The sequence below is a fragment of the Epinephelus moara genome, chromosome 3, assembly GCF_006386435.1.
Source record: "Epinephelus moara isolate mb chromosome 3, YSFRI_EMoa_1.0, whole genome shotgun sequence".
NCBI lineage: Eukaryota > Metazoa > Chordata > Actinopteri > Perciformes > Serranidae > Epinephelus > Epinephelus moara.
The window spans coordinates 11,415,026-11,437,986 of NC_065508.1; the positions used below are offsets into that span (position 1 = coordinate 11,415,026).

Below are 22,961 nucleotides of genomic sequence, written 5' to 3' on the forward strand. Positions count from 1 at the left end.
AGTGTGTAGGATTTAGAGACATCTATTGGCAGAAATAAAATATAATAAGTATGTTTTCTTTAGTGTATTATCACCTGAAAATAAGAATCGTGTTTTTGTCATTATAGAATGAGCCGTTTATATCTACATAGGAACTGAGTCCTGGTCTACAAAGATCATCATGTTTCTACAGTAGCCCAGAAGGGACAAATTAAACACTAGCTCTAGTCAGGGCCATTTGAATTTCATGTTGGCCTCTGTAGGAAGCAGCTGCCATGTGACGAGAGCGCTAAATAAACACTGATTTATTTATTTTTTGCGTGAAACTGCTTTATTTAGTGTTTCTACTGGTTTAAATCAGCATGTCTGTTTGTTTTAGAGACATAGAGACGTCCGCGGATCATTTGTCTCCTGGTTAAAAAAACTCCTAAATGTCTGGAACTTACAGTTTCAGAGAAAAAAGGCAAGCACACATGAGCAGGTACTAGGCTACCAGCCCATCTCATCTTAACATAATCGGTACAATGCTTATTTGTAACATGAAACATGAACTTTTTATGAAGTCTTTTTGGATCGGAGGAGACCTCAGAGGATAATTCGGCTCCTGGTAAAAACCTCCTGAACAATGAACACTGAAGGAATTCTAACTGGGAGAAGTTTCAGCTGGTTACAGTGTGCAGTCCTCACCACTAGATGCCGCTGAATGCTTTTAAATCGTACACACTGTTCCTTTAAGAAAGGTATTGAAACAGTAGTTTCAGAACTTTGTGGCAAAATGTAATTTCTTAAATTGCAAAGCAGTTGTGTTTTATGTTATTACTGCATGGCAGAGGAAGTTAGTTGAGGGAATATGCTTGGATATTTTGCAGTGATAAAACCTTTAATAAAAACATTTTAATTGGTGGCTATGTTAAATGCAGGTTTTTATATCAGTGAGATCCCAGTTAAATTCAGAAACAGGCTACATATTTTTATTTTTGCTTCCAGTCACTTGTATATTGTACTGTATATGTTCATGGTAATTTAAAATAAAAGTGATTTTCATCATATCAGATATAATTTTATTGTTTTGGTTAATTATCAAAGACATTTGCTGGTTAAAACTTCCATTTTATTTGCAAACAGTTAGACAAAGTAAATGGTAATTATTGCTGAACTGAAAGGAACTGGTCAGGTCCGAACTCTGTAACTCCTTGCTGTGAGCTGACAGTGCTAACCGCTGGCCCACTGAGCAAACACTCATTAGCTGCAGCCCTACATGTTAGTGTTGGCTACAAACCCAGCCAGCGGCTTCACCGACCAGTGCTGAGAGATGCTGCCAGGCCACTGTTAGCAGATCAGGGCAGGATAAGGGAGAGAGGATATCAGTGTGATTCAGCTGGCACTTTTGACACCACAGATGGCTGTTTACGCCATTGTTTGCAATGACTTCCTGTGATATCAGTGGTGCCTACAACTGGCAGCCCTGAGGCTGCTATCTTGTCGTCACACCACCAACCCTGCAGATTAATTTCCAGTCTGTGTGATATATGATTATTCGTAAGTTTAAAGGTGATCCTGTGATATTGATAACCGTCTAGGGAAACATTGCCTTTGCCACTAATACGAATATAAAAATGATTATACATATATACAATTATTAACTAACTAACAACCACAGTTGCATTAATCTATGCTATAAGCTTTAGTCTTTCTATAGTTTTACACTACTGTGTTAAAGTACAGTAGACAGACCAGTTTGCTCTATCTTGATTAGAGAATTTATTTAGCCACCACAAAAAGTGGTTGCTGCTGTTCTGAAGCATCATTAAGCTGAGCTAATCATTTGCTTGATGTCCCAGATTCAGTGTTTGCTGGTACTAATAGTTCATGCATTTATGCTGCAGTATTAGACTCAGTATTGACTCACTGTGAGCAAACAGGAGAAGGGCAAAATAATGTAAAGCACTATATGATAACGGAAATTGAATGTGAGCTGACTCACTGTTACAAAGGCAACCACACAGGTCAGAGTTACAGAAGTCTGGAAATCAACATTATACAATGCAAGAACAGTGGCTGTTCAAATATAAGTACATACTTAAAAAAGGAATTTCTGTACTATGTTACTGTCCAGGTCATAACCTTAAAGAGAACTGAAAATGGCCTGTATGACTCAGCCTAAAGGAAGTATTTCACAGCTGGAAAGATGGACTTTTCGTAAAGCTTGACTGTCTTTATAGTGGGAAGATGCAAATACTTTTGAAACTGGTGCTACATGATCAGAGAAAACAGAGGAAAAGTGCTGCGGCATTCGCTTTTGCTCAGGAAGTATAAAAGCTACAACCACCAGAACGCACTGTGCCACACTGAACCAATAAACGCTCCCGCTGGTGGGTGAGGTAATGCGAGCTTGGCTGTTTTTACACAGGAAACGATATGGCAGCTGGCTGGTAACAAACAATGTCGAATTGCAGTTGGACGTTAAGCGCTCTCTTGATCCGCTTGTATACTCTTTGTATGGTGGTGGCTGGCTTTTGAACATTATAATGATTATAATTTTTGGTTTTCTTCTTTTCTAACAACTAGCAGCTAAGTCCTGTGCACAGAGATGCATACAGTATAGTAAAGGTAGCACGTACACAATTGACCTATGGCTAAGCCACGCCCCCCTCCACTCACTCGGACAAGCTATCAACATTCAGTGACCGGCGCTATGGCAGGTGTCACAGTACACGGCATTTCGCAGGAGGCAATTGATGTTTTTTGAGGACATAAAGATCAGATGTCATTGAGAAGTAACCAAAAGGGCCTAAACTACGCACTGGAGGGATATATTCATCATTTTATTGTTGAGAAGGTCGATGAAAAGCTTAAATTACAAGCCAAAATTTACAGGTCACAGTGTACGCTTGTGAACCGCATCTCGTTGCCGTCACCATCAAAGACAACAAGTTAAAGTGCCACTGAAGTTAAGGTTTTTGGCTCAGAATATGAGAAAAGGATAACGGCCTTTTTACCATCTTTACCAAGAGTGTCTCTCTGTTAGTTTGGTGCTACAGTATTTACATTGAATCATTCAGCATAACGTTTGCCAACCTTTGCCATCTCTGCGATTACAGATAAGTTAATGAAGCTAAGCTCCAGAAGTTAACGTTAGCTTAACTAGAGCTCTTTGGACAACAGCTAACAATGATGTATGATCACCAAAGTACAAAACTAGAACAAAATAGGCTAATGAACTCCCAGCAAACAAGGTGACATGATGAACAACGAAGCAAGGAGCTAACATTGGCTAACTTTAGCTAACGTTAGCTAGAGATGTTAAAGATAACTTATATTTCTTTCCAGCAAAGTGACAATATGTTGCCTAAAACACGATGTTGACTTATCTTAGAACAGATGTAGACATCATTGTTAATCTTATTCACGTTGAGTTGATGTTGTGGTCCAACGTTACCGCACAACTTTATCCAAAGGAGACACTTTTCTCTGTTGAGATGTGTTTTAGGAAAGGGTAAAAAATACACCGTCGCCCAGCCTCTCAGGATACCTTGTGTTGGAGTTGCATGTACCCCATGCACCCCGTTTGACCATTTTTAAACTTCAAATCTCATAAAACCGAACAAAACTGACTTTCTGTAATGCATTTCAATGAACGTCCAGGCAGAGAATGTCCGAGTGTATGGGAATGGCTATACACACTGTGATTGGCTCATTGCGTTTGGGGGCGGGGCTTAGCCATAGGTCAATTTCTCTGTAGGCTGTTTTTCCACCCTTTACATATATTTATATAATTGGAAAAAAAAATAGCATTCTTTCCAGTGTTACCTAGACAGATTTTATTTATTTATTTTTGTCTTGGGTTGTCATGATGATATATACACACAGTGTCATAGTTGTAGCTGCCTGATTCACATTTGTTCACTAAAATGCTGTCTGAATTTAGCTTTAGATGAGCGTCTTAAATATTAGATAACAGTAATGCAAAAATAATCTTTTGTGAACATCTGTGAGAGAATTTTGGCGGCTGACAGTCTAATTAGTTTCGTGTGGGACTGTAGATGAATTAAGGTCATGAACGTGTCAGCTGACATTACCGGCAGGAACAGCAGGTCAAGCCAGGCCAAGAGCCAGCTTTTGAAGAGATGTCGAGCGGCATAAGTCAGGATAAGAAAGATGCCTAAGGAATACGTCCTTTTTCCTCAGTAGTTTTCATTTGTTGTAAGATAGTTGACTTTTAAGAAGTACTCGTTTCAGTTCTAGCATGACAAAGATGTTGGTCAGCAAATACTCTCCGTCTTAGTTTTCATTCACAAACACACATTCATTAACACTGATGTTTGCCAGCTGTTAACCTTAATGGAGAATCTAGAATACATGCCAGCTCAAAATTGATTGGTTTGATTATTGCACTGCTTTGTGATGCAATAGCAAAGGATCACAAGACGTTTTCCTGGAACTTATTTTTAGACACATGACTTAACAGTGCTCAAAAGTGGTTTGGCATCGTTAAAGTGAGGTTTAAGGCTTTTCTAAGTACAAAGGCTTTATTAGGAATATCATTTTAATATATTGCACTATTCTGCTATCATGCCCACGTGCCTCTAGGATGTAGTGTAGTGATACAGGCAAACAAATTGCACACTGTAGTATTATTTTGACATTATATTATATGGCGCCAGCGGTTTTATTGAATGCCCTTTAGTTCAAAAAGACGCATCAAACACATGATATTTGGAAGATCAGTAACAATGTTTATGGTCCCAAAGGGCATTTTGTCTGATGACTTTGTGTAAGGTCTTGTTTCAGGCAGAGATGGTTTTTGCGGTCATGCAGAAACTTCTCATCGTGTGTGTGTGTGTGTGTGTGTGTGGGTGTGGGTGTGGGTGTGTGTGTGTGTACAATAATTGAAGGGTTGCTGGAGAATGGCACAGAAAGAACAAGTGAAATATTTATTGTATCATCCAGTTTGATGATCCCTCCATCAATTTAGAAAACAGTGGCAAGTTTGATGAATATGAAAAGACTGTACATTACAGGGTTTCCGTGTGATAATTTATTGTATCCTCTTCTTCTGCCGCTCCTCACAGTTTGAGAGCTGTGCAGATCGGCTCTGTAATGAGTATTGTCATTATGCCACAAGTGACTAATGAGCAGGCCTTCCACCTTACCTCTCCATATCTACAGTAATTGGTGATGGGGGAGTATGCTATAATTTAGTCAGCCAGCCATCCAGAAGGGGCATATGCTCTTTAATAAGAGGTGGCTGTGAACTCAACATTTTTCAGAAGGAAAATGCAACTTCTAAAGGAGCACTGCTATACAGCTGTGTTTTTCCATCACAGATCTTAAAGCGTCCCCCCCTCCAAAAAAATAAAAAATAAAGGTATAGATTTGTACAAAAGCTGTCCCTCTTAGTCATCATTTATGACCCGCTAGAGGTATTTGACAGGTAGATTTATCTGTAGGGTAGAGACCCTGCCTTGTGCCTGTATTTTCTGTCTTATTTGGCCGTGTTCGGGACGCTCCTGGGCACAGCATTAGGATAAAAAGGCAGCAAACAGGTGCGGAACTGTAAGCAGCTCGCATCCAAGAGGAAGCTTTAGGGTCGCTAACACAGTGCAGCAAAAAAACACATATATTGCTAATATGGGGTTTTACTTTTGCTGGCTATACTGTTTACAAACCTGCCTAGTATACCTTTAAGCTGAATTGCAACTTTAGGTTAGATGATGGCTGGGCGATGTAACGACTATATACGAGATGTTGATATATTTTCAAGCAAGATATAAATTTAGACAGTCTATATCGATATAGGGTCATTTTGCATTACATAACGCGTACCAATGTGCATCTCTCCTCCCTCACAATCTCCGCACAGCTCCGCCCCACTCATTTACTCACATGTTCCCCAGCAACACTAAACGCAACACAGAGCTGCTAGTCTGTTTAATCTATCTGTTAATTAGTCTACAGTGTGACATCAGTCTATACCCAGCAAGCATTTTTTGGTTTAAAAAACGTCTAATAGCCGTCTACATGAAGACCTGACGTCTAGGCTAAATCACGGCTGAATTTGGGCTGTCAGTGAAAATTTGGTAGACGTCTAACCATAGCCAAAGTGTAGACGTCATCAATTATACGGCTATGTAGAGACCATGTCCAAAAAATGGAGATAAACATATTTTAATTACTGTTGACTCTCCATACGTGATTGAATATCATACCGCACACCATTAATTACATTTAATCAATTTCAAAATTAAATCAGCCAGATTTGGGTTACATGTAGCTAGACTAAATCGGAGCTAAATATAGCCAATACGTTAAAATCACGACTATTGCTTGCTGGGTATGTTGCACATGCTACACTAAATCAGTCTGTGAGATGAATGAAATGGCCGCAGGACACATGCAACCCAGTGCTGCGCTGCTAGTTTGTGTGTGAGGTGGATCATAGTGCGTTGCCGTTCCTCTTGGTAGTTTTAATCTATTTTGTGACACAGAGACAGCGCCTGGATGCAGGCGACAGATTTGTTTTAAAAATGCAGCGACAACACAGACATCACATATAGGAGACGCATATAATGTGGACAAAGTGCCTCTAACTCCTTCCTTCCCTCGTCCTCTCTGTTGATGCAGTGTGCATAAATGAGATATATAGATTACATCATTTTCCAGTACTAGATTCATTTGAAAGGCTAACAGGTGGATAATGACTTTTTAACTCCCCCCACAAACATTTTTAATTGTTCCAAACTTCAATGGATTTACTTGATACCTTGATACTCACGTTAAAGTTTTGTGTCCTGTGCTGCAAACCTTTAAACCTCTGTAGCTCCAGTGCTGTGTGAAAAAAAATGTTAATGTAAAGCTTTGCTATTTATTTTATGTCAGTTTTCATTTACATGTTGTGCAGCTGTATATTTTCAAACAGGGAAAAATCCCTGTCTTTGCATTTTATTTTGATCACAGCCTGTTTTTATAAAAAACAAATGTGGCTTTGACTTGCAACTGAAAACATGCAGCCCATTTTGTAGAAGATACCAAGATATATATTGTGTATCGCCATTCAGCCTGTAAATACAGAGATATGGTTTTTTTGTCCATATCACCCAGCCCTAGTTAGATGCAGCACAGATCAGATGCCAGTTTGGTATCTAATGAGTTACTAGAAGTGAAAAAAACGGCCTGCATTCCTACAGGCTTTTTTTCTTTTGTGGTTGCATCTCATCTCTTTCTCTGCCACTCATTGACTTGTATAACACTTGGCTGTGTTTTTCCCTAATGGACCAGGATCTAAGACAGCTTTTTAGGAATACAGAAGTTGAGAATAATAAGTTCATACAGGCCATATCAAGAGTATAACGTTAACTGTAAGACCTGTGGCTGGTTTGACACAAGAGGCAGCTTTGATTGAGTTTGCAGTGCAAGTAGAGTTCTCCTAAATCACTGCCTACGTTCTTTTTTTTCCACAGTGTTACATGAGCTCGGCAGCAGATGTGAATATCTTTGCTGGGTTGGTGACTCATCTAGTACATCCGAGGTTATTCTAGTTATTATGGCAGTTGGATTTCATAGAACGACTTGTCAGAATGAAACATAAAGAAATGACCAGGGCGTGTCTGCCATGGCGTTATGGGACATCCTCTTATTAATTTTGTCTATTAGATTGATTATGTCTCAGTTTGAACTCAAAAGAATGTGTTGATGCTGGAAAGATGAGATTCATGTGACACTCCTCAGGCTCTGCAGCATAAGTACTCTATGTGATAAAAGCAAAACACTGTTGCACTGTGGCCCGGGCTAATGCTACTGAGCTGACATGGTAACATCACGTAGATCAATAGATCTTCCAGGGTGGACCATGAAGTATACTGCTGCAGCTCCATGGAGGAAGAGGGGTCTTACACTGCTACTGGCTTGTATTTACAAAAAAATGAAGTAGTGGTGCACACTCTGCCATGACAGAGCTTGAACCTTTGTTACAGCTGCACATTATAGATGTAGGTTTCCATGCCAGCAACAGCTGTGGTTTGAGGCATTATGTTTTGCCTTGTATGTATGTCTGTCTGTCCCATTCTCGTAAACAGGATATCTCAACAATGCTTGAGGGACTTTTTTTTTTTCAAATTCGGCACAAATGTCCACTTGGATTCAACAATAAAGTAATTGGAATTAGGTGGCCGAAGGTCAAAGTCACTGTGACCTTGAGTCTGTCTCATTCTTGTGATTGCAATATCTCAAGAAGGCCTTGAAGGTTTACTTCAAAGTTGAAACAAACGGCCACTTGAACTCAAGAATGAACTGATTAGATTTTGGTGGTCAGGGATAAAGGTCACCATGATCTCACAAAACATGTTATTGGCCATCACTCAAGGATTGCTTATTGTGAAAAACAATCACATAAAAATCTAGTAGGATATAATGAAATGGTGACGGTATTTATCAAAGATCAACATCACTGTGACATCATAATATGATGCAAAAACACTTTTCCAGTCAGGAACAGAAGGGAAACATTTGGTCAGATACTGAATTGGTGACACCAGTTTGGGTGCCCACGTTGAAACTTTGCTGATGGTAAAGATCTGTGTGTGAAGCATCCATGTTTTCACACATATGGATGTGATTTGTAGGTACAATTCAAATGGTTCATGGAGGCAGTCAAATGCGAGGGGACAATACTAGTATTAGTTTAGTGTAGCGTTGCTGTAGTGTAGTGTATAAATACTAGCACACCAAATCCAAATCCAGAACAAAAAAAAGATACCCCAACATATACTCCTGTTTGAGTACCGTCTGCTAAAAACTACAGTGCTCTACTGTTTGGGGAAATTACTGAGTCTTTTTTTAAAAATGATATAATTTATTTGTGACTTTATTTTATAAATATTTATATGTTTAGTCATAGCAACTCAGCTTGGGACTGAGAACCACAGATTGGGTAAGGAGGTTACAGTTTTGAATGATCCATTGTTTTGTTCCCTTCATATCACATTTGTTTCCAATATCAGATATGGAAAGTATTGCCAGCTTTATCTTTTAACATCCCAAACTTTTAAAGTCATGGTCAAGCCTGTTTCTCGTAAAAAGTCTTGCTTGCATGTCACTGACAAGTATTTCTTCAAAAAATGTTTGATGAAGTCGACACGTTTTCTTCCCCCGGGCCAGATATCTATTACTGCCTCAAATTAAACTGATCCAAGTACAGTTTCATCTCTGGTTTATATTCCCATATCCTAATCATGTGCGGCATTTAGAGTTATTATGAGAATGGGAAAGTGTTCATGGTATGCAAACAGATGTGGACTATTTATGCTCTTGTACATGGCCCACAATATGAATGTGGACCGTGCCTGATTGTTGGGAAAGAGCTCTGTGCACATTGGCGAATTGTGCCATGTGTTCCAAGTGAGGATTTTAAAAAGCAGAGCTCTCAACACCAGAGGAAAGCCACAGGTTTGTCAGGCTTACTGTTGAATTGGCAGGTGGTTAGTGTGGTCATAATACATACTGCTCAGGCTAATCCTTCTCACACCTTCTTAGCTGGCTAATATGTCTCCCTTCCCCCCCTCCTCTTCTTCTTCTCCCTTTCATCCTAACAGGCCAGCACAACTACCTGTGTGCAGGGAGAAACGACTGCATCATCGATAAGATCCGAAGGAAGAACTGTCCGGCATGCCGCTTCAGGAAATGTCTTCAAGCCGGAATGAACTTGGAAGGTAAACAGTCCGACCCATCTTATCAATCAGGCCGGCTTCCTTATAACTGACTTTAAATTCACAGTGAAACAGCAGGTTTTAACTTTCATACTGTGCGGTATTTTCATCTGAAAAACAGGACATGTGACAAATACAAGACAATAAAGAGCTGTGGAGAACCGTTAGCCTCCACCCACACCTCCCTTTGTTACATCAGGAGGCAGAGGACAGGGGGAAAATGAAAAATTGACATATGAATACACACCTTTAACTATGATAACGCTTTTATAGCTACTATGACACAAGCTAAAGGTCAAGGGTTTTATATGGTGGGTGAGTGACTCACACCCCCAGGTAAAGAGCCACATTTGAAATGATAAATATATGTGTACTCCCCTAAGGTGCAGTCATCAAAAATAGTTTAATATTTCATATACCAAGAGAACAGTTAACACTGGGGTACAGGATTATAACTTTTTTTTAATTTTATTTAATGGTGTCTATAAGTAGTAGCTCGTTGAAATTCCCCTGCTGTGAGTGTCATTGGCCCTGCGGCACTGCCACCCACTCTTTCCACTATGGCCTCCAGTATGTCTGGTTTCCACTTAAACCACCATCACCTAAGTTAATGGAAAGTGGGCAAGTCCGATGTGTCATGTCACCACAGCTTCTGATTCGGTGACTGACTGAGAAAATTCTCATGAGAAATAAAACAACAGGGATGATAGAACACTGCAGTGTTTAGAATCATGCTTGTAGCTTAACGCTTGTAAAGTACAGTGAAACTGAAAGTACTTAAGTAACTACAATGCTGATGGCTTCAAGTAAGTTTTAGTTATTTGTTATTGTAGATTTTAAACCTTTATAAAACTTGTATCATTATTATTATTATTTTTACTATTATTATCATTAATATTATTATAATCATTATTTTAATATTTTTATTTAGTTTTATTTTAATTATTTGCTCATTTATTTATTTATTTTTTATGATTTTTTTATTTTATTTTATTTTTTTTGCTCAAAGCTGTATTTTTATCCATTGCGCCAAATTTTTTTGTTGGAAAGGAATCTATAAAGACATTACAATTAAATTTCCATTCGACTTACCCAGTATCGTCCGCTCTGAGCGCACAGCCTCAAATTACAATGGCTGATTACAGCAGTCCTGTAAGTCATGTATTCACTTTAACTTTGTTCTGTTTCCCTCTCTCTTACCTCTTATGTAATAATTCTGTTGCCATAGGAATACTGTTTGGGTATTATTACTAACCTCATGTTCACTTTTAGCTGAAAGACAATTTTTTGCTCAGTACAGTGGTAGTGATGGAGATGAAGACATATCACCTGTGGATATCGAAAATCCTTCTATAATTTGTGGTTTTAATGCTTCTCAGGTCTATAGATTTGAAACAGTCAAGATGAAATATGTTGGAAGTAAATAAATGGCCTCTAGTCTCGCACAGTGCCAGTACTCAGCAATATGTCACAGCTCTGTGGAAAATATGTCTTCTCACCGAAAGCCCTGACTGTGAGCACAGATACCTCAATGAAAATCACTTAAAAACTTTTGAATTGGATGTACATTTTATGAACATTTTGTCTCAAACAAAATTTAGAAAGGCTGCAGCGTGGGTTGACTGGTGTTAGTCATCCACCTGGGAACATGTGGCATTAGCTATGAATGTGCTGTTCGGTAAACGTGTGCTGGTATGCAGGCGAGGCTGAATGAGAGAGTGCCACCTCCACACTTCAATTCATGGATCACGTCTACAGCCTTCCCTGCTGATCCTTCACCTGATTCTTTCCCAAAGGGATAAATGTTTAAGACACGGTGCAACAATTAGGCTCTGTTGGAAATCGGAAGCAACAGGTGGAGCACAGCAACTGCATAAGTGCTTTGAACTTGCTCATTGTGTTATTTCAGCTGATGCTTTCTTGGGGCATGAAATTGCTGTCAGTGTTGGGTGAGATTGCATGTACACAGTGCGGTGTGTGTCAGACAAATGTGAAAGTAGTTCCATATACAGAGAGGGAGAGACAGAGGGAGGCAGGGAGAGGGATTTGATGGACGTCAGTGCAGCATCAGCAGACAGACTCCCACCGAAAAGGCTCTTAGTTGCCATAGAAACGCCAAGAGAGGAAATTAAAAAAGGTAGAGAGTAGGAAAAAACATGCTTTTTCGTGTAAACCCCACAACCCCTGACATTTTTGCGCATTTAGTGGGAGAAAATGTCAAAACGATGCCTAGTCTATATGTTGTGTGCAAAAACACAGCAATTTGCTATTCCTGTTGTTGCTCTTGAGAGAAACTACAAAAAGAAAGGATTAGCCAACTAATGAATAAGCTGATCAACAGAGCATTGACAACAATTTTGATCGTTTCTCTAGTAAAAGGATTCCCTGCTTCTCTGAGTTTTATACAAGACAATATAGGACGTTTGAAGACGTCATCTTGGCCTCCAGGAAAATGTTTTGGTTTTTTTTCCACCATTTGCCGACATTTTATAGATCAAGACATGACAGATGATCTAATAATGAAAACAGTGCTTTCTGGTTTCCTGCGAGGTTGAACATCTGGCTGTTTCTCCTTGTTCTGTTGGCAGTCTGTAAATTTGTACCATAAAGTACATGTCTCTCTGGAGAAAACACACGACTCTCCATCAAATTAATTCTGGTGATGACCTTGATCTAAGTGTATTGTCTATTAATCCCCACATACATGAATATGTTTTCACTGGTGTGTAATTACCTGAAACTAAGAACTGTTATGTTTTCATTTCCTTAGAATGAGACGTTTTTATCTGTGTATGGAGCGGGTCCTCTTCCACTGAGTTTGCCATGTTGTTTCTACAGTAGCCCATAACGGACAAACCAGATATTGGCTCTACATTTGCACTTTTGTGTTTTCATGTCTGTCACCGTAGTTTGGTAGAAGTCTGGTTACAATCTGACTGTAGTCTCACCACTAGATGCCGCTAAATCCTACACACTAGACCTTTAAATGCTGTTAGTTTTAAAATTTAGAGATCATTCATTTAAAAAAAGTTGAAAAAAGGAAGATCTCCTTAATGGCTGAAAAGTAAAATAACGACTGTCGCTGCTCACCAGTTCCCTGTTTCATGTCTCCCTCCCTCCCTTTCTCCTCCTTTGTCCTGCCCCGTCCCCCCAGCGAGGAAAAACAAGAAGCTGATCAAGATGAAAGTGCAGCGGCCTCCTGCAGAGCCTATCAACAACATGCCTATTCCAGTCATCCCCAGGTGCATGCCCCAACTTGTGCCCACCATGCTGTCTGTGCTCAAGGCTATCGAGCCAGAGGTCATATACTCCGGCTATGACAGCACGCTGCCTGACACCTCCTCGCGGCTCATGACCACGCTCAACAGGCTGGGGGGACAGCAGGTCATCTCTGCAGTCAAGTGGGCCAAGTCACTACCAGGTAACCAAAAGCTTCTTACCATGCGTTGCCTGTGGTATAGTTTAGATGCATAATACCGCTCAAGCAAAGTGTGTCACTGGGAGTATTTCCAGCTTGTAATTGAGACTAATGTGTACTGAAGTGAGCCAAGGCATGGATGGAAAGTGAAGTCATTTGTTAGTTTCAATAGATGCAGCTGGTTTAGGAAATTGCATCACCTTTGATCAAATGGAAAATGTGCAGATTGACTAGACGTTTAGTACACAATGGCGTAGCTTTCACTTTTGCCCTCCAGTTAACCGAGCATCTGCTTGTCAGCATTGTTGGCATTCCTCAGTAAAACTAAAGGACACGAGTAGCTGCAAGTTAACTCGCAAAATTATGCAAAATAGGTGACGTTTCCAGCAAAGGAACAGAACTTACCATAATTCAAAATGTCACAGTGTTCCCTACAGTATTTTGAACAGGTGTTCTGACATGACTGAAGTAAGATTAGTAACTTTAATGGGGCTCTTCAGATTTAGACTGACAAGCAAAGGAGAAGCCATCATGGAGCTGATTAAATCATGGTCAGGCTGGTAGCCAGTTGGTTATCTTAATTGCTACAGTGGTGGTCGATGTGGAAGTCTTTAACTTCAGACTGTACAAAAAGACAAAGATTTTTTTTCCCCCCACATGATTGCTCTTGGCAGTGTAGACAAAGAACAACAGATGTTCAGCAACCATGTAATAAAAAGTATGACCTCTGTGTAATGGCTGAATCCGTAATTACAGACAGAAGAGGAGAATAATGGCGGCTTGTAAAAGAACAATTTACTTTAGAAACCCGGCCTCTCCAAAGCACTTTGATTTTGATCAGGTCATGACCAAGGTTAATATCTTTTTGAAGGTGCATAAAGATGATGTTCCTACAACCAGCTGAAATCATTATCTCTGTAAAGAAAGTCTTCCGGCAGCGGATGAAATTTTACCCTTTTCATCTCAAAGCAATTTGAATGACTGCATCTATTGTCGCTGTCATCTTGACTTGAGTGTAATGGTTTTGCAAAAAACACAACAAAACCTGTGTTTGTGCATTAAAGATTTGACTCTCTGTATAGAGTTAAATATTACTGTTGTCCCAAACTTAAACTCATGTTATGAACATCAAGAAAAAGGTTAATTGCTGAGTTTGAAGGCTACCTAGTTTGATTTCCACAGAAGCAAAAAATGGAAGCACAAGAGTTTGGAATTTCCAACCACCCATGCTAGTTTCTAATCATGAGAAAGAAGGCACATGACTTGATAATCGCTCCAAGTATTTGCTTGGAGATTTTCTCCTCTCACTGTAATTGTTGCTGTTGGTCATACCAAAGATTTAAGATCAGAGCTCTCAGAGAAAAAACCTCTCAACAAAGCCATAACGCTCACTTTTTTTTTTCCTTCCCCCTCTCTCTGTCTGTGACAGTATGATGAGGGACAAATCTAGCTCTAATCTTTTTGTGTTTGCATTGTCCACAGCTGGCAGGCCGCCAAGGTGATAGTGAGGAAAAGCTCCTACTGTAGGGGGGACCAGCTTTTACATAACAAAGCCACGGTTTAAAACAAATGTAATGTGAAAGGACTTTTCATGTGAAGTTCCACTTTTATAGTTTTGACAGTGTGGAAACAACTGAGCTGCAATTTAATTCCAATTTGGACATCGACTTAACTAGATTGTCCCATTTTGCTTTGTGTAAGCTGGTTTCGTAATTGTGTTTTAATGATGTATTGAGCAATTACTTTTTCTTTATCTCTTTGAAATCAATATATTACGCTGTGCTTTTTAATGATGCAGACAGAATAGGTGAATAGTATCACAGGCAGCAACATACGCCACTACACTAACACAGTAAATCATTATTTTCCAAGCTGCAAAAACACGTTCATTATGCACTCTTTTGAAAAATATGCTGTACAATTATTACTACTATGGTAACCAACAATGTTTAAAGGACAACTAAATGCTCAAATGCAGTAATCCCTTTTTTAGTGTCATATCATCAGCTGCTCATTTAATTTGTGTGATTATGACTGTGTGTTTGCAGCTCTCTGTCTCACTGGCTGTGTCTGCGTGTGTTAATCTGACCTACTGACGCTCTGACTCTCCTAGGCTTCCGTAACCTGCACCTGGATGACCAGATGACATTGCTTCAGTGCTCCTGGCTCTTCCTCATGTCCTTCAGTCTCGGTTGGAGGTCATATGAGCAGTGTAACGGCAGCATGCTCTGCTTCGCCCCTGATCTCGTCATCAACAAGTACGTACCACGGCCAGCTGTTGAATATTTTTACAGCCAGTTCTTCAGCGTGACATTTTGCCAGCCAGTTTTGTTTTGCATTTGCTCATTTCAGGGTGTCAGTCTCACTTCATTACGTGGTTTGCACATGCGCCCATCGATCTGTTCATGACTCAGCTTGGTGAGGTCACTGGATATAGGTGCGTCTACAGTGTATTGGAAATTTGGCAGTTTCTGCGTGTTAAGTTGTTAAATCAGGTGAAAATAAGCAGCCTATGACAACATGTTTATTAGAGGAAGCACTTGGCTTTCTGCACTCTCCTCAGGTCAGCGGGGGTGTTATGAGGCACAGACTGTGGCACAGGGAACTGAAGGCTTATATGCCAGGAGGTGACTGGGCTCGCTTGGCCTAAAAACTGGAAGGGAGGGAAACAACTGTCCCTGCTCCATCAAAAATGGAATGCCCAGTTCAGACCAAAGATTTACGATGAGACGAGTTGAAACAGGCAACTTCTTGCAATGTGCTGTTCTGCAATGTTGTAAAAACCTGCCGGTTCACACCAATGCAACTTGATGAGACCGTGTATCATCTCTATGCAACAACTCTGATTTACAGCTTTTCAGGTTTATTTTTTGGCTGAATATAATTTGTAGCTTCTTAGAATATGAATGAGGATAGTGATAGTGAGATACTGGCTACAGATGCATTTGTTGTAGTGATGAAATGGTGAAAAACACCAGGAGCACCTGTCGCAGCAAGTGAGCTTGACCAGTAGATTTCACTACAAGCAGATTGGCTGTTGAAACAGGTGACGTGTCATGTTCTAAAACCAGCTGCTGGCAATTTGACCAGCTGAGTTGCAGGTGACACCATCAGCTGGCTTGAGTCGAGCTCAGGTGGAGAGTTCACTCCGCTGCAGCTTTTCTCTGCAACGTTCTTAAACGGTTTCATCTTGTTACAAATCATTGGTCTAAATATGCCTTTATATTTTAAGTTTATCTTTAAAGCACACTAACATTTTGAGTGTTGTTTGTTTAAGACCTAAAACCAACATTTGCGGTTTTACAGGGAGTTACCAGGCCCACAGGAAGTGAACCAGGCTTTAAGTCCAATTTTAGTAGTGGCCAAACTGTGTTATAACACTGTCATATGACACCTTGTGGCCCAAAAAGACTTCTTCCCATTGACTTACATGGCAAAAGAGACATCTGTAAATCAGTGGATTAGGGGTGTGCGATATGGACAAAAAATAATATCTCGATATTTTGGGGGATTTTGAAGATAACGATAATTAGACGATATTCTTTTAAATATGTGTTTTTAACAGCCTGAGTTATAGCTCATTAATTGTTTCTCATGGATGATATTAATGGAAAAATGTTCTTAACATTTCTTGCTGCTTTTTTACCTGCTCGCTCTGTTTGACTCTGGTGACGGCCTTTTGTAGCGTCAATTCCAGGTCCATTTGCAACTGTTCAGATAGGCGTTTGTCCCGCAGACTCACCACAAGCCTGTCCCTCACCATCTCATCATGTAGAGCCCCGTAACCGCAGTGCTCCGCCAGGCAGTGCAGCGCTGTAATGAAACTGTCGGCCATCTCGCCCGTTTCTTGATGCCGCTGATTAAACTTTGCTCTCTCAAAGATCACATTCCTGCGATCCTCTTCTGCTTGGGTCTCCAATCCAGAAGCAATGCACAATCTGTCGAAGCGTTTAATCCATTTAGGTCAGTCTTCAGCCTTGAAGGTGAACTATTCCGGCGGGGAGACTTGAAACTGTGTCATGTTGCCGCTTCGTTCAGCTAACTGTGGCTAGGCTAGGTAGCTCCGTAGACGGTCTTCAGGTACTGCGAACTTTAGCCTGACAGGCTGGGACCTATCACTACAGTTGACCCACGTCTTCCGAAGCTACTGGAGCATCCGTGGGCGGTGTTGCTATGTTGTCTTGCTAATGTTTGTTTGGCAGCAGGCTGACCTGCCGGGAAGGTGCCAGTGAGAGATCATGTGACCACCTAGGCGTACTGCGGCGTGCTGCTACACGCAAGTTACGTAACTCTTGTTCGGTGAATGTGTGGGGTTTCAACCTTTCAACGTGTGTTTTCAGTTGTTTTTGTGAAGTCATTTGCATACTCGATAACGTAAATTTGCACATCGTTAAAACAACAATGACGATATTATCGTTAACAATATATATCGCCCACCCCTACAGTGAATGCATTTTTTGGAGCATCACAACACTTGTGAAATGACTTGTTTCACGATCAGGACTTCATCCAGTTGGTCCAGTAACATTTGGAAAGTCTAGAAGAGCCGCACAATTGAATCATTTTATCTACATTTAAGTTAGCGTAGTGCTACACCAGCAGTTAGCTGCTCAGCTGGCTGAAGTATCAAGTGCACCCGCTTTGTGGGCTGTACAGTGCAGAAGCAGTGTCGATTATCTGGTTGAGTTTATACGCCGCAGTTGAACTTTTTGGCTTCATACACCACTGAGCAACTTTCATAGGAATGAACAGGGCCCGACCTCCAACGCTCTATCCAATTCTCTTTATACATCCGTGAGAGTTACATGCTTTAGACAGACATGGCTAGCTGTTTCCCCCTGCTACCAGTCTTTATGCTAAGCTAAGCTAAGCTAAGCTAATACCCTCCTGGTGTATTGATCTTCAGAAAGTAAAAAGATGTAATATATAATTATATACCTAAACCAAAATCCCAGATGATTAAAATTCTGATTTTACACTTTTTTTATATTATAAAAATCACCCTCTCCAAGTAAAACAACAGTACGCAGGTGCTTAATTCCAAATGCTAAGGAAACTGCTGATCAGTGTTGCAGGAGTGAAATGATAAATGTGTTTTAACAATTCTAAAAGTAGTAGAAGTTTCATAGGAAAGAACCCCTCATGTTTTATAATGCAAGTAACAAAGCACAACCAGGAAACCACATTCCTCGCACACGCAGAAGAAAGTACATCAATTACACGCTGAACTATACAATAAATAACCTTTTGTGCTACGCAGAAGCCACAGAGAGACTGCTCAGGTACGACTGCAGTATGTTAATTACACAGCCACATCACTTAAAGAACCACTGCCTGCAGAAATTGATTGTGCTTCGAAGTCTTTGTGCTTACCACAGTCTTTGTAGTCCCCGGAGGAAACAGAGTAAAGCAGAGGCTCATCTCCAGTTAGCTTGGCTGTTGCTGTAGTGCTGTTTCTAGCTTTTAAAGGTCAAAGTTTAAATGCTTTGGGAGGTAAAAACATTGTCCAATTTTATCTGTTATTTTCAATATTAATCCATTAAACCTCTTTACCCCTGCGTGGGCTTTTACTGTTCATTTCCCACTACACTCTCCACTTCCTCCCACTGTACAAAAGTGAGGCCAAAATATACCAGATATGGCTGCTGCTATCTTGCGCTGGTCGTGCCATTTGGAGCCCATACACCCATGCGACCAGTCGCAAGCACATCAAATAGCTATTGATCAAGAGCACACCAGTTGGCGCTCAGAGCTGTCAGTCATGACATCAAACCCCCTATTTATAGCATCAAATAACTAAAACCAAATTTATCAGAAATGAACACATGAACATACAGCAGTGTGATAAGAACTACCTAAAAATGTAATTTCAGTCAAGACATATTTGATCAAAGAACATTAATTCATCTGGAAATTACAATACTTGTCTTAATGACCTATATCTCGATTACTTCGGTTTGCTAACTACTTGCCAGGGGTTCTGGTCATGTTGAGAGAGACATCTTTAGAGACAGACTCTTTATAAGTAACCACTGACTCCCATGTGACCATTTTGCACTTGTTTGAAGTGCGGTGTTCTTTTGCCCAAAGTGTAAATGTTTTTCACTTAGTAGTGAGTGGCAAGAGTGTCATAAACACTGAGCTCTTGCCCCTGACAACCTGCCAACAGCTCATCCTCTTCCATGGAAATGCGTAGAAAGAGTCGGCCTGAGCTGTAAAGAGCCACTCTTAAAGGACGAGCAAACTCAGGGAGGGTTAAAAATAGATATGAAAGGTGAAGAAGTCATCACTGGTAGCACTGCAGTTATACAGAATGAATAGATGTCTCTCAACCCAGGGCTATGTATCAGGAGAATGTGCTGTATTGATTTTAGAGGTAGAAAGTAATATGGGCTGTGTGTTAGTGGAAGTGAGGTGTGAAAATCTATCAGGACTGATTTCACAGTGCGGTTTTCTCCTGCAAGGTTGTAGTGCTCCCCTGCTGGGGCTGTTTATTTAGAATTGAAAAACAGGATGAGTGAAAGAGCTTCCAGTCTAATCTATACATCTCTGTTTTCCTCCTGTTTATTCCCCCGCTGTCTCCACCTGTTCTTCACTTCTCCCTCATATGCACTTTCCTCCCTTGCCCTTTCTTTCCCTTCTTCCAGAGACCGTATGAAGCTGCCCTTCATGACCGACCAGTGCGAGCAGATGCTGAAGATCTGCAATGAGTTTGTCAGACTGCAGGTGTCCTATGAGGAGTACCTGTGTATGAAGGTCCTGTTACTGCTCAGTACAGGTAATGGAACAAGCTTCTCTTTTAAAAGTCACAGCTGTGTTTTTTTTAAACCGCAGGTACTTGCAATTATTCTGAGCTTAAAACAAATCCCAAAATCACTATGTCACACTGCTGCAAGCTTTTCATTGCAATGTGAGGTGGGCTGACTTTGTTACAGCAGGGTTGTATTTTGAATGGATAGGCGACAAACTGCATTGTAAATGCAAATTTCTACCCATAATTCAGCGTATTAATGAGGATGGTTGAGTGAATACATCTGGCTGTAGGTGCCATCTGCAGACATTTCTGTATCTCACTATGGCTACTACAAGAGCTATGAATGGATTCATCTCCTCATCCAAGAGGCACTGAGCATAAGCACTCATATCATTACATATTTTTCTGTATTTTGGTTGAGTAAACAACAAACCAAACAATAGCTCTTTTACTCTTGAATATTCAGGGGATTGTGATCTACGGTGCACACAAGGCCAGACATTTGAACAACTTGAATCATTTTGTGTTATGTGACTATTTTAACTATGTGCGCCATGCAGTAAAACAATATAAAGTTTGCAGTTCCAAGGAGTGTCTTAAAAAAGGAAGACACAGCTTTAAACATTTACAGTTGTAATCTTAATGTTTTATGTCCCAATTGCCTATTGTCTGACAAGGATAAAGCCTTTGGGGGCAAGGGCCAATGTTTAGGGCTGCTCCAGTACAGCCAATGGTATCCAGACCATGACTTCCTCTTCTGTGCACTTTCATTTTGGCTAATATCTATAAACAAATATCTGCAAATGAATGCAAAAAAATGTAAATATAAAGCTTTAGACTTGATGGCAATACTACTCAGACTACAAATGGACACCAGAACACTTCTGATACATAAATCTTGTCCAGCTGCCCACAGATTTTGTATAAATATGCAGATTTCTGTTTATAGAGATTATTTCAGTCCTGGTTGAGTTGGCAACACCTGCAGTTACTGGTAGCAAAGGCAAGTGAGATTTGATACTACAGGACCCAGAATTCTGTTCAAAATGACTGCACTGACTGCAGCAAACATAAACATGCCTTGAGCACCTGTAGACACATGATTAGGGTGCTTTCACCCCAGTTTGGTTTGGTCCAATCGAACTCAAGTTCCTTTGCCCCATAAGTTTTGTTCGTTTGGGCAGGCGTGACCAAAACAACCAGACCGAGACCTTCTCAAAGAGGTGGTCTCAGTCCGGTTACAAATGAACTCTGGTGCGGTTCGTTTGTGGTGAGAACATGTTCTGACCTCAATCCGAACCAACTGCAGTCACATGACACATTGTTTGGGTTAAACATGAGCATGTTACAGTCCTGGAGGATTATTAATGTGCACCTCCTCCTGTACTGCCTTAATATGCACATTCAGCACATCCAATGCATCAAAACTTTGTTTTCTAGTTGGAGCCGCGCCTCGTTTTCAAACTGTATGGTTTGACTAAAATGAACGATGACAGCAATATAGTCCACGATGAGCAGCGCTAAAATCAACCTGCGTAGTTGTCCCTCCATTGTGACATTAGAAAGTGTCACATTTATCTTGCAAGTGTACTCTTCTTCAACACTTTGTTTACTTCCTGGATTTTTATTTTTCCTTCAGTGTCCTTTCAAAGCTTGCCTGAAAACTGTTTTTCACTGACAGAAAAGTACAGTCTGTTCTTCTGTAGTCACTGTCTCAGTTGAAAAGATCTTCAAGTGTCCAACAGGTACATAATCTGTAGACAGCCCTTTTTTTCCCCCTCTCTATTAAGACGAACAGTTGCTGCTTTGTATTTTAACCACCGATTTGATCCCAAAGTTTGTTTGAAAATTATGAAATGCATGGTGAGGCAAACAAAGAGTTAAATGAATCCAACTTTCTGTTTCTTATCTCAGAGGACAAAATACAGCCCGCTGTACGGCCTGCTATGTTGTCATCACAATCATCTAAGCCAAAGCACATAATGAAAAACATCATTACAGCAAAACCGTTTTCCATTTTTTATAATTTCAGTTTTGCTGAGCGAAAATTGAGACTTATTCTAGTATTCTAAATTCATTCTGAATGCATTTTCTGTTGGCAGTAATTTGCTTGAGTTACTTTAAAGTGTACAAATTGGCTAGGGTCATTAAAGGAGGGACTCTAACTAGGTAGAACAAAAAGGTAAAACACTCAGCAGCCCTCACAAATCACCAGAAAAACACTACGCAGCATTGTAAAAGTATTACTAAATCAAACGTTTTCCTAATTATGTAAATTAATTTAAATTACCCTTAGCTGAGAAGCAGAGCTCACTTCTTTCACCTCACTCTTGGTGAATGGAGGAGGAAAGGATGCACTTTAGAGGCGATTTGCTCTTTATGCAGAGGAAATGACATTTCCATACTGAGCGCAGCTTGCTTTTTCGTACCTGGGAGCTATTTCCATCTGTTCCCCTCAGGGATGGAAATACTGTCAGGTCAGGACAATTGGTTTGAGCTGTTTTGATCATTTCACATGCGTGTGTGTGAAAATTAAAGTCACCTATGGGACAGTTTGATTTACTGTTTAACATGCGTGTTAAGTTCAGAAGGTGGACTTCACTTTCAGCAGAGGTAACATCTGCACTACGCATTTTAAATTATTGTTCAAAGGTCCAGTGTGTAGGATTTAGGGGGACATATTGGCAGAAAGGGAAGATAGTATAATAAGTATGTTTTCTTTAGTGTATAATCACCTGAACATGAGTATCATTGTGTTTTTGTTACAGTAGAATGAGCCGTTCATAGTTGGTTTTACTGGTTTTATTCAGTTAGTCTGTTTTTTGGAGAGGAGACATCTGCAGGTAATTGACCTTTAGCTAAGCCCCGCCCCTTTGTGATGATCTGTCAAGCTGTCAGAGTAAGCACGGAGCCCACACTCTGACTAACTGCACTCCCTGAAAAAATCATATTTTTGGAGAAATGAACCAGTGATTCCAGAGAGAAGCAGACAGAGGAGTCTACAGTCTGTGTTTGAAGGATATATCCAGGATGTCAAATTGACTCAGCAGCAACAACAGGTTAAAAAGACAAAGATAGTTAGAAGCTAAAGCCGAACTATAGGCTA

At 40.3% G+C, this 22,961-nt stretch overlaps 1 protein-coding gene across 2 annotated transcripts in view; it reads left to right on the forward strand.

Moving 5' to 3' along the window:
* LOC126386004 (glucocorticoid receptor-like) overlaps positions 1-22,961 on the forward strand; it is an 87,492-nt gene that overhangs the window by 56,472 nt on the left and 8,059 nt on the right. For both annotated transcript variants that reach the window (XM_050038078.1, XM_050038087.1), the window contains 4 exons: positions 9,570-9,686; positions 12,838-13,104; positions 15,215-15,359; positions 19,749-19,879. In XM_050038078.1, the coding sequence (XP_049894035.1) occupies positions 9,570-9,686; positions 12,838-13,104; positions 15,215-15,359; positions 19,749-19,879 (660 nt within the window). The remainder of the gene's footprint in view (positions 1-9,569; positions 9,687-12,837; positions 13,105-15,214; positions 15,360-19,748; positions 19,880-22,961) is intronic.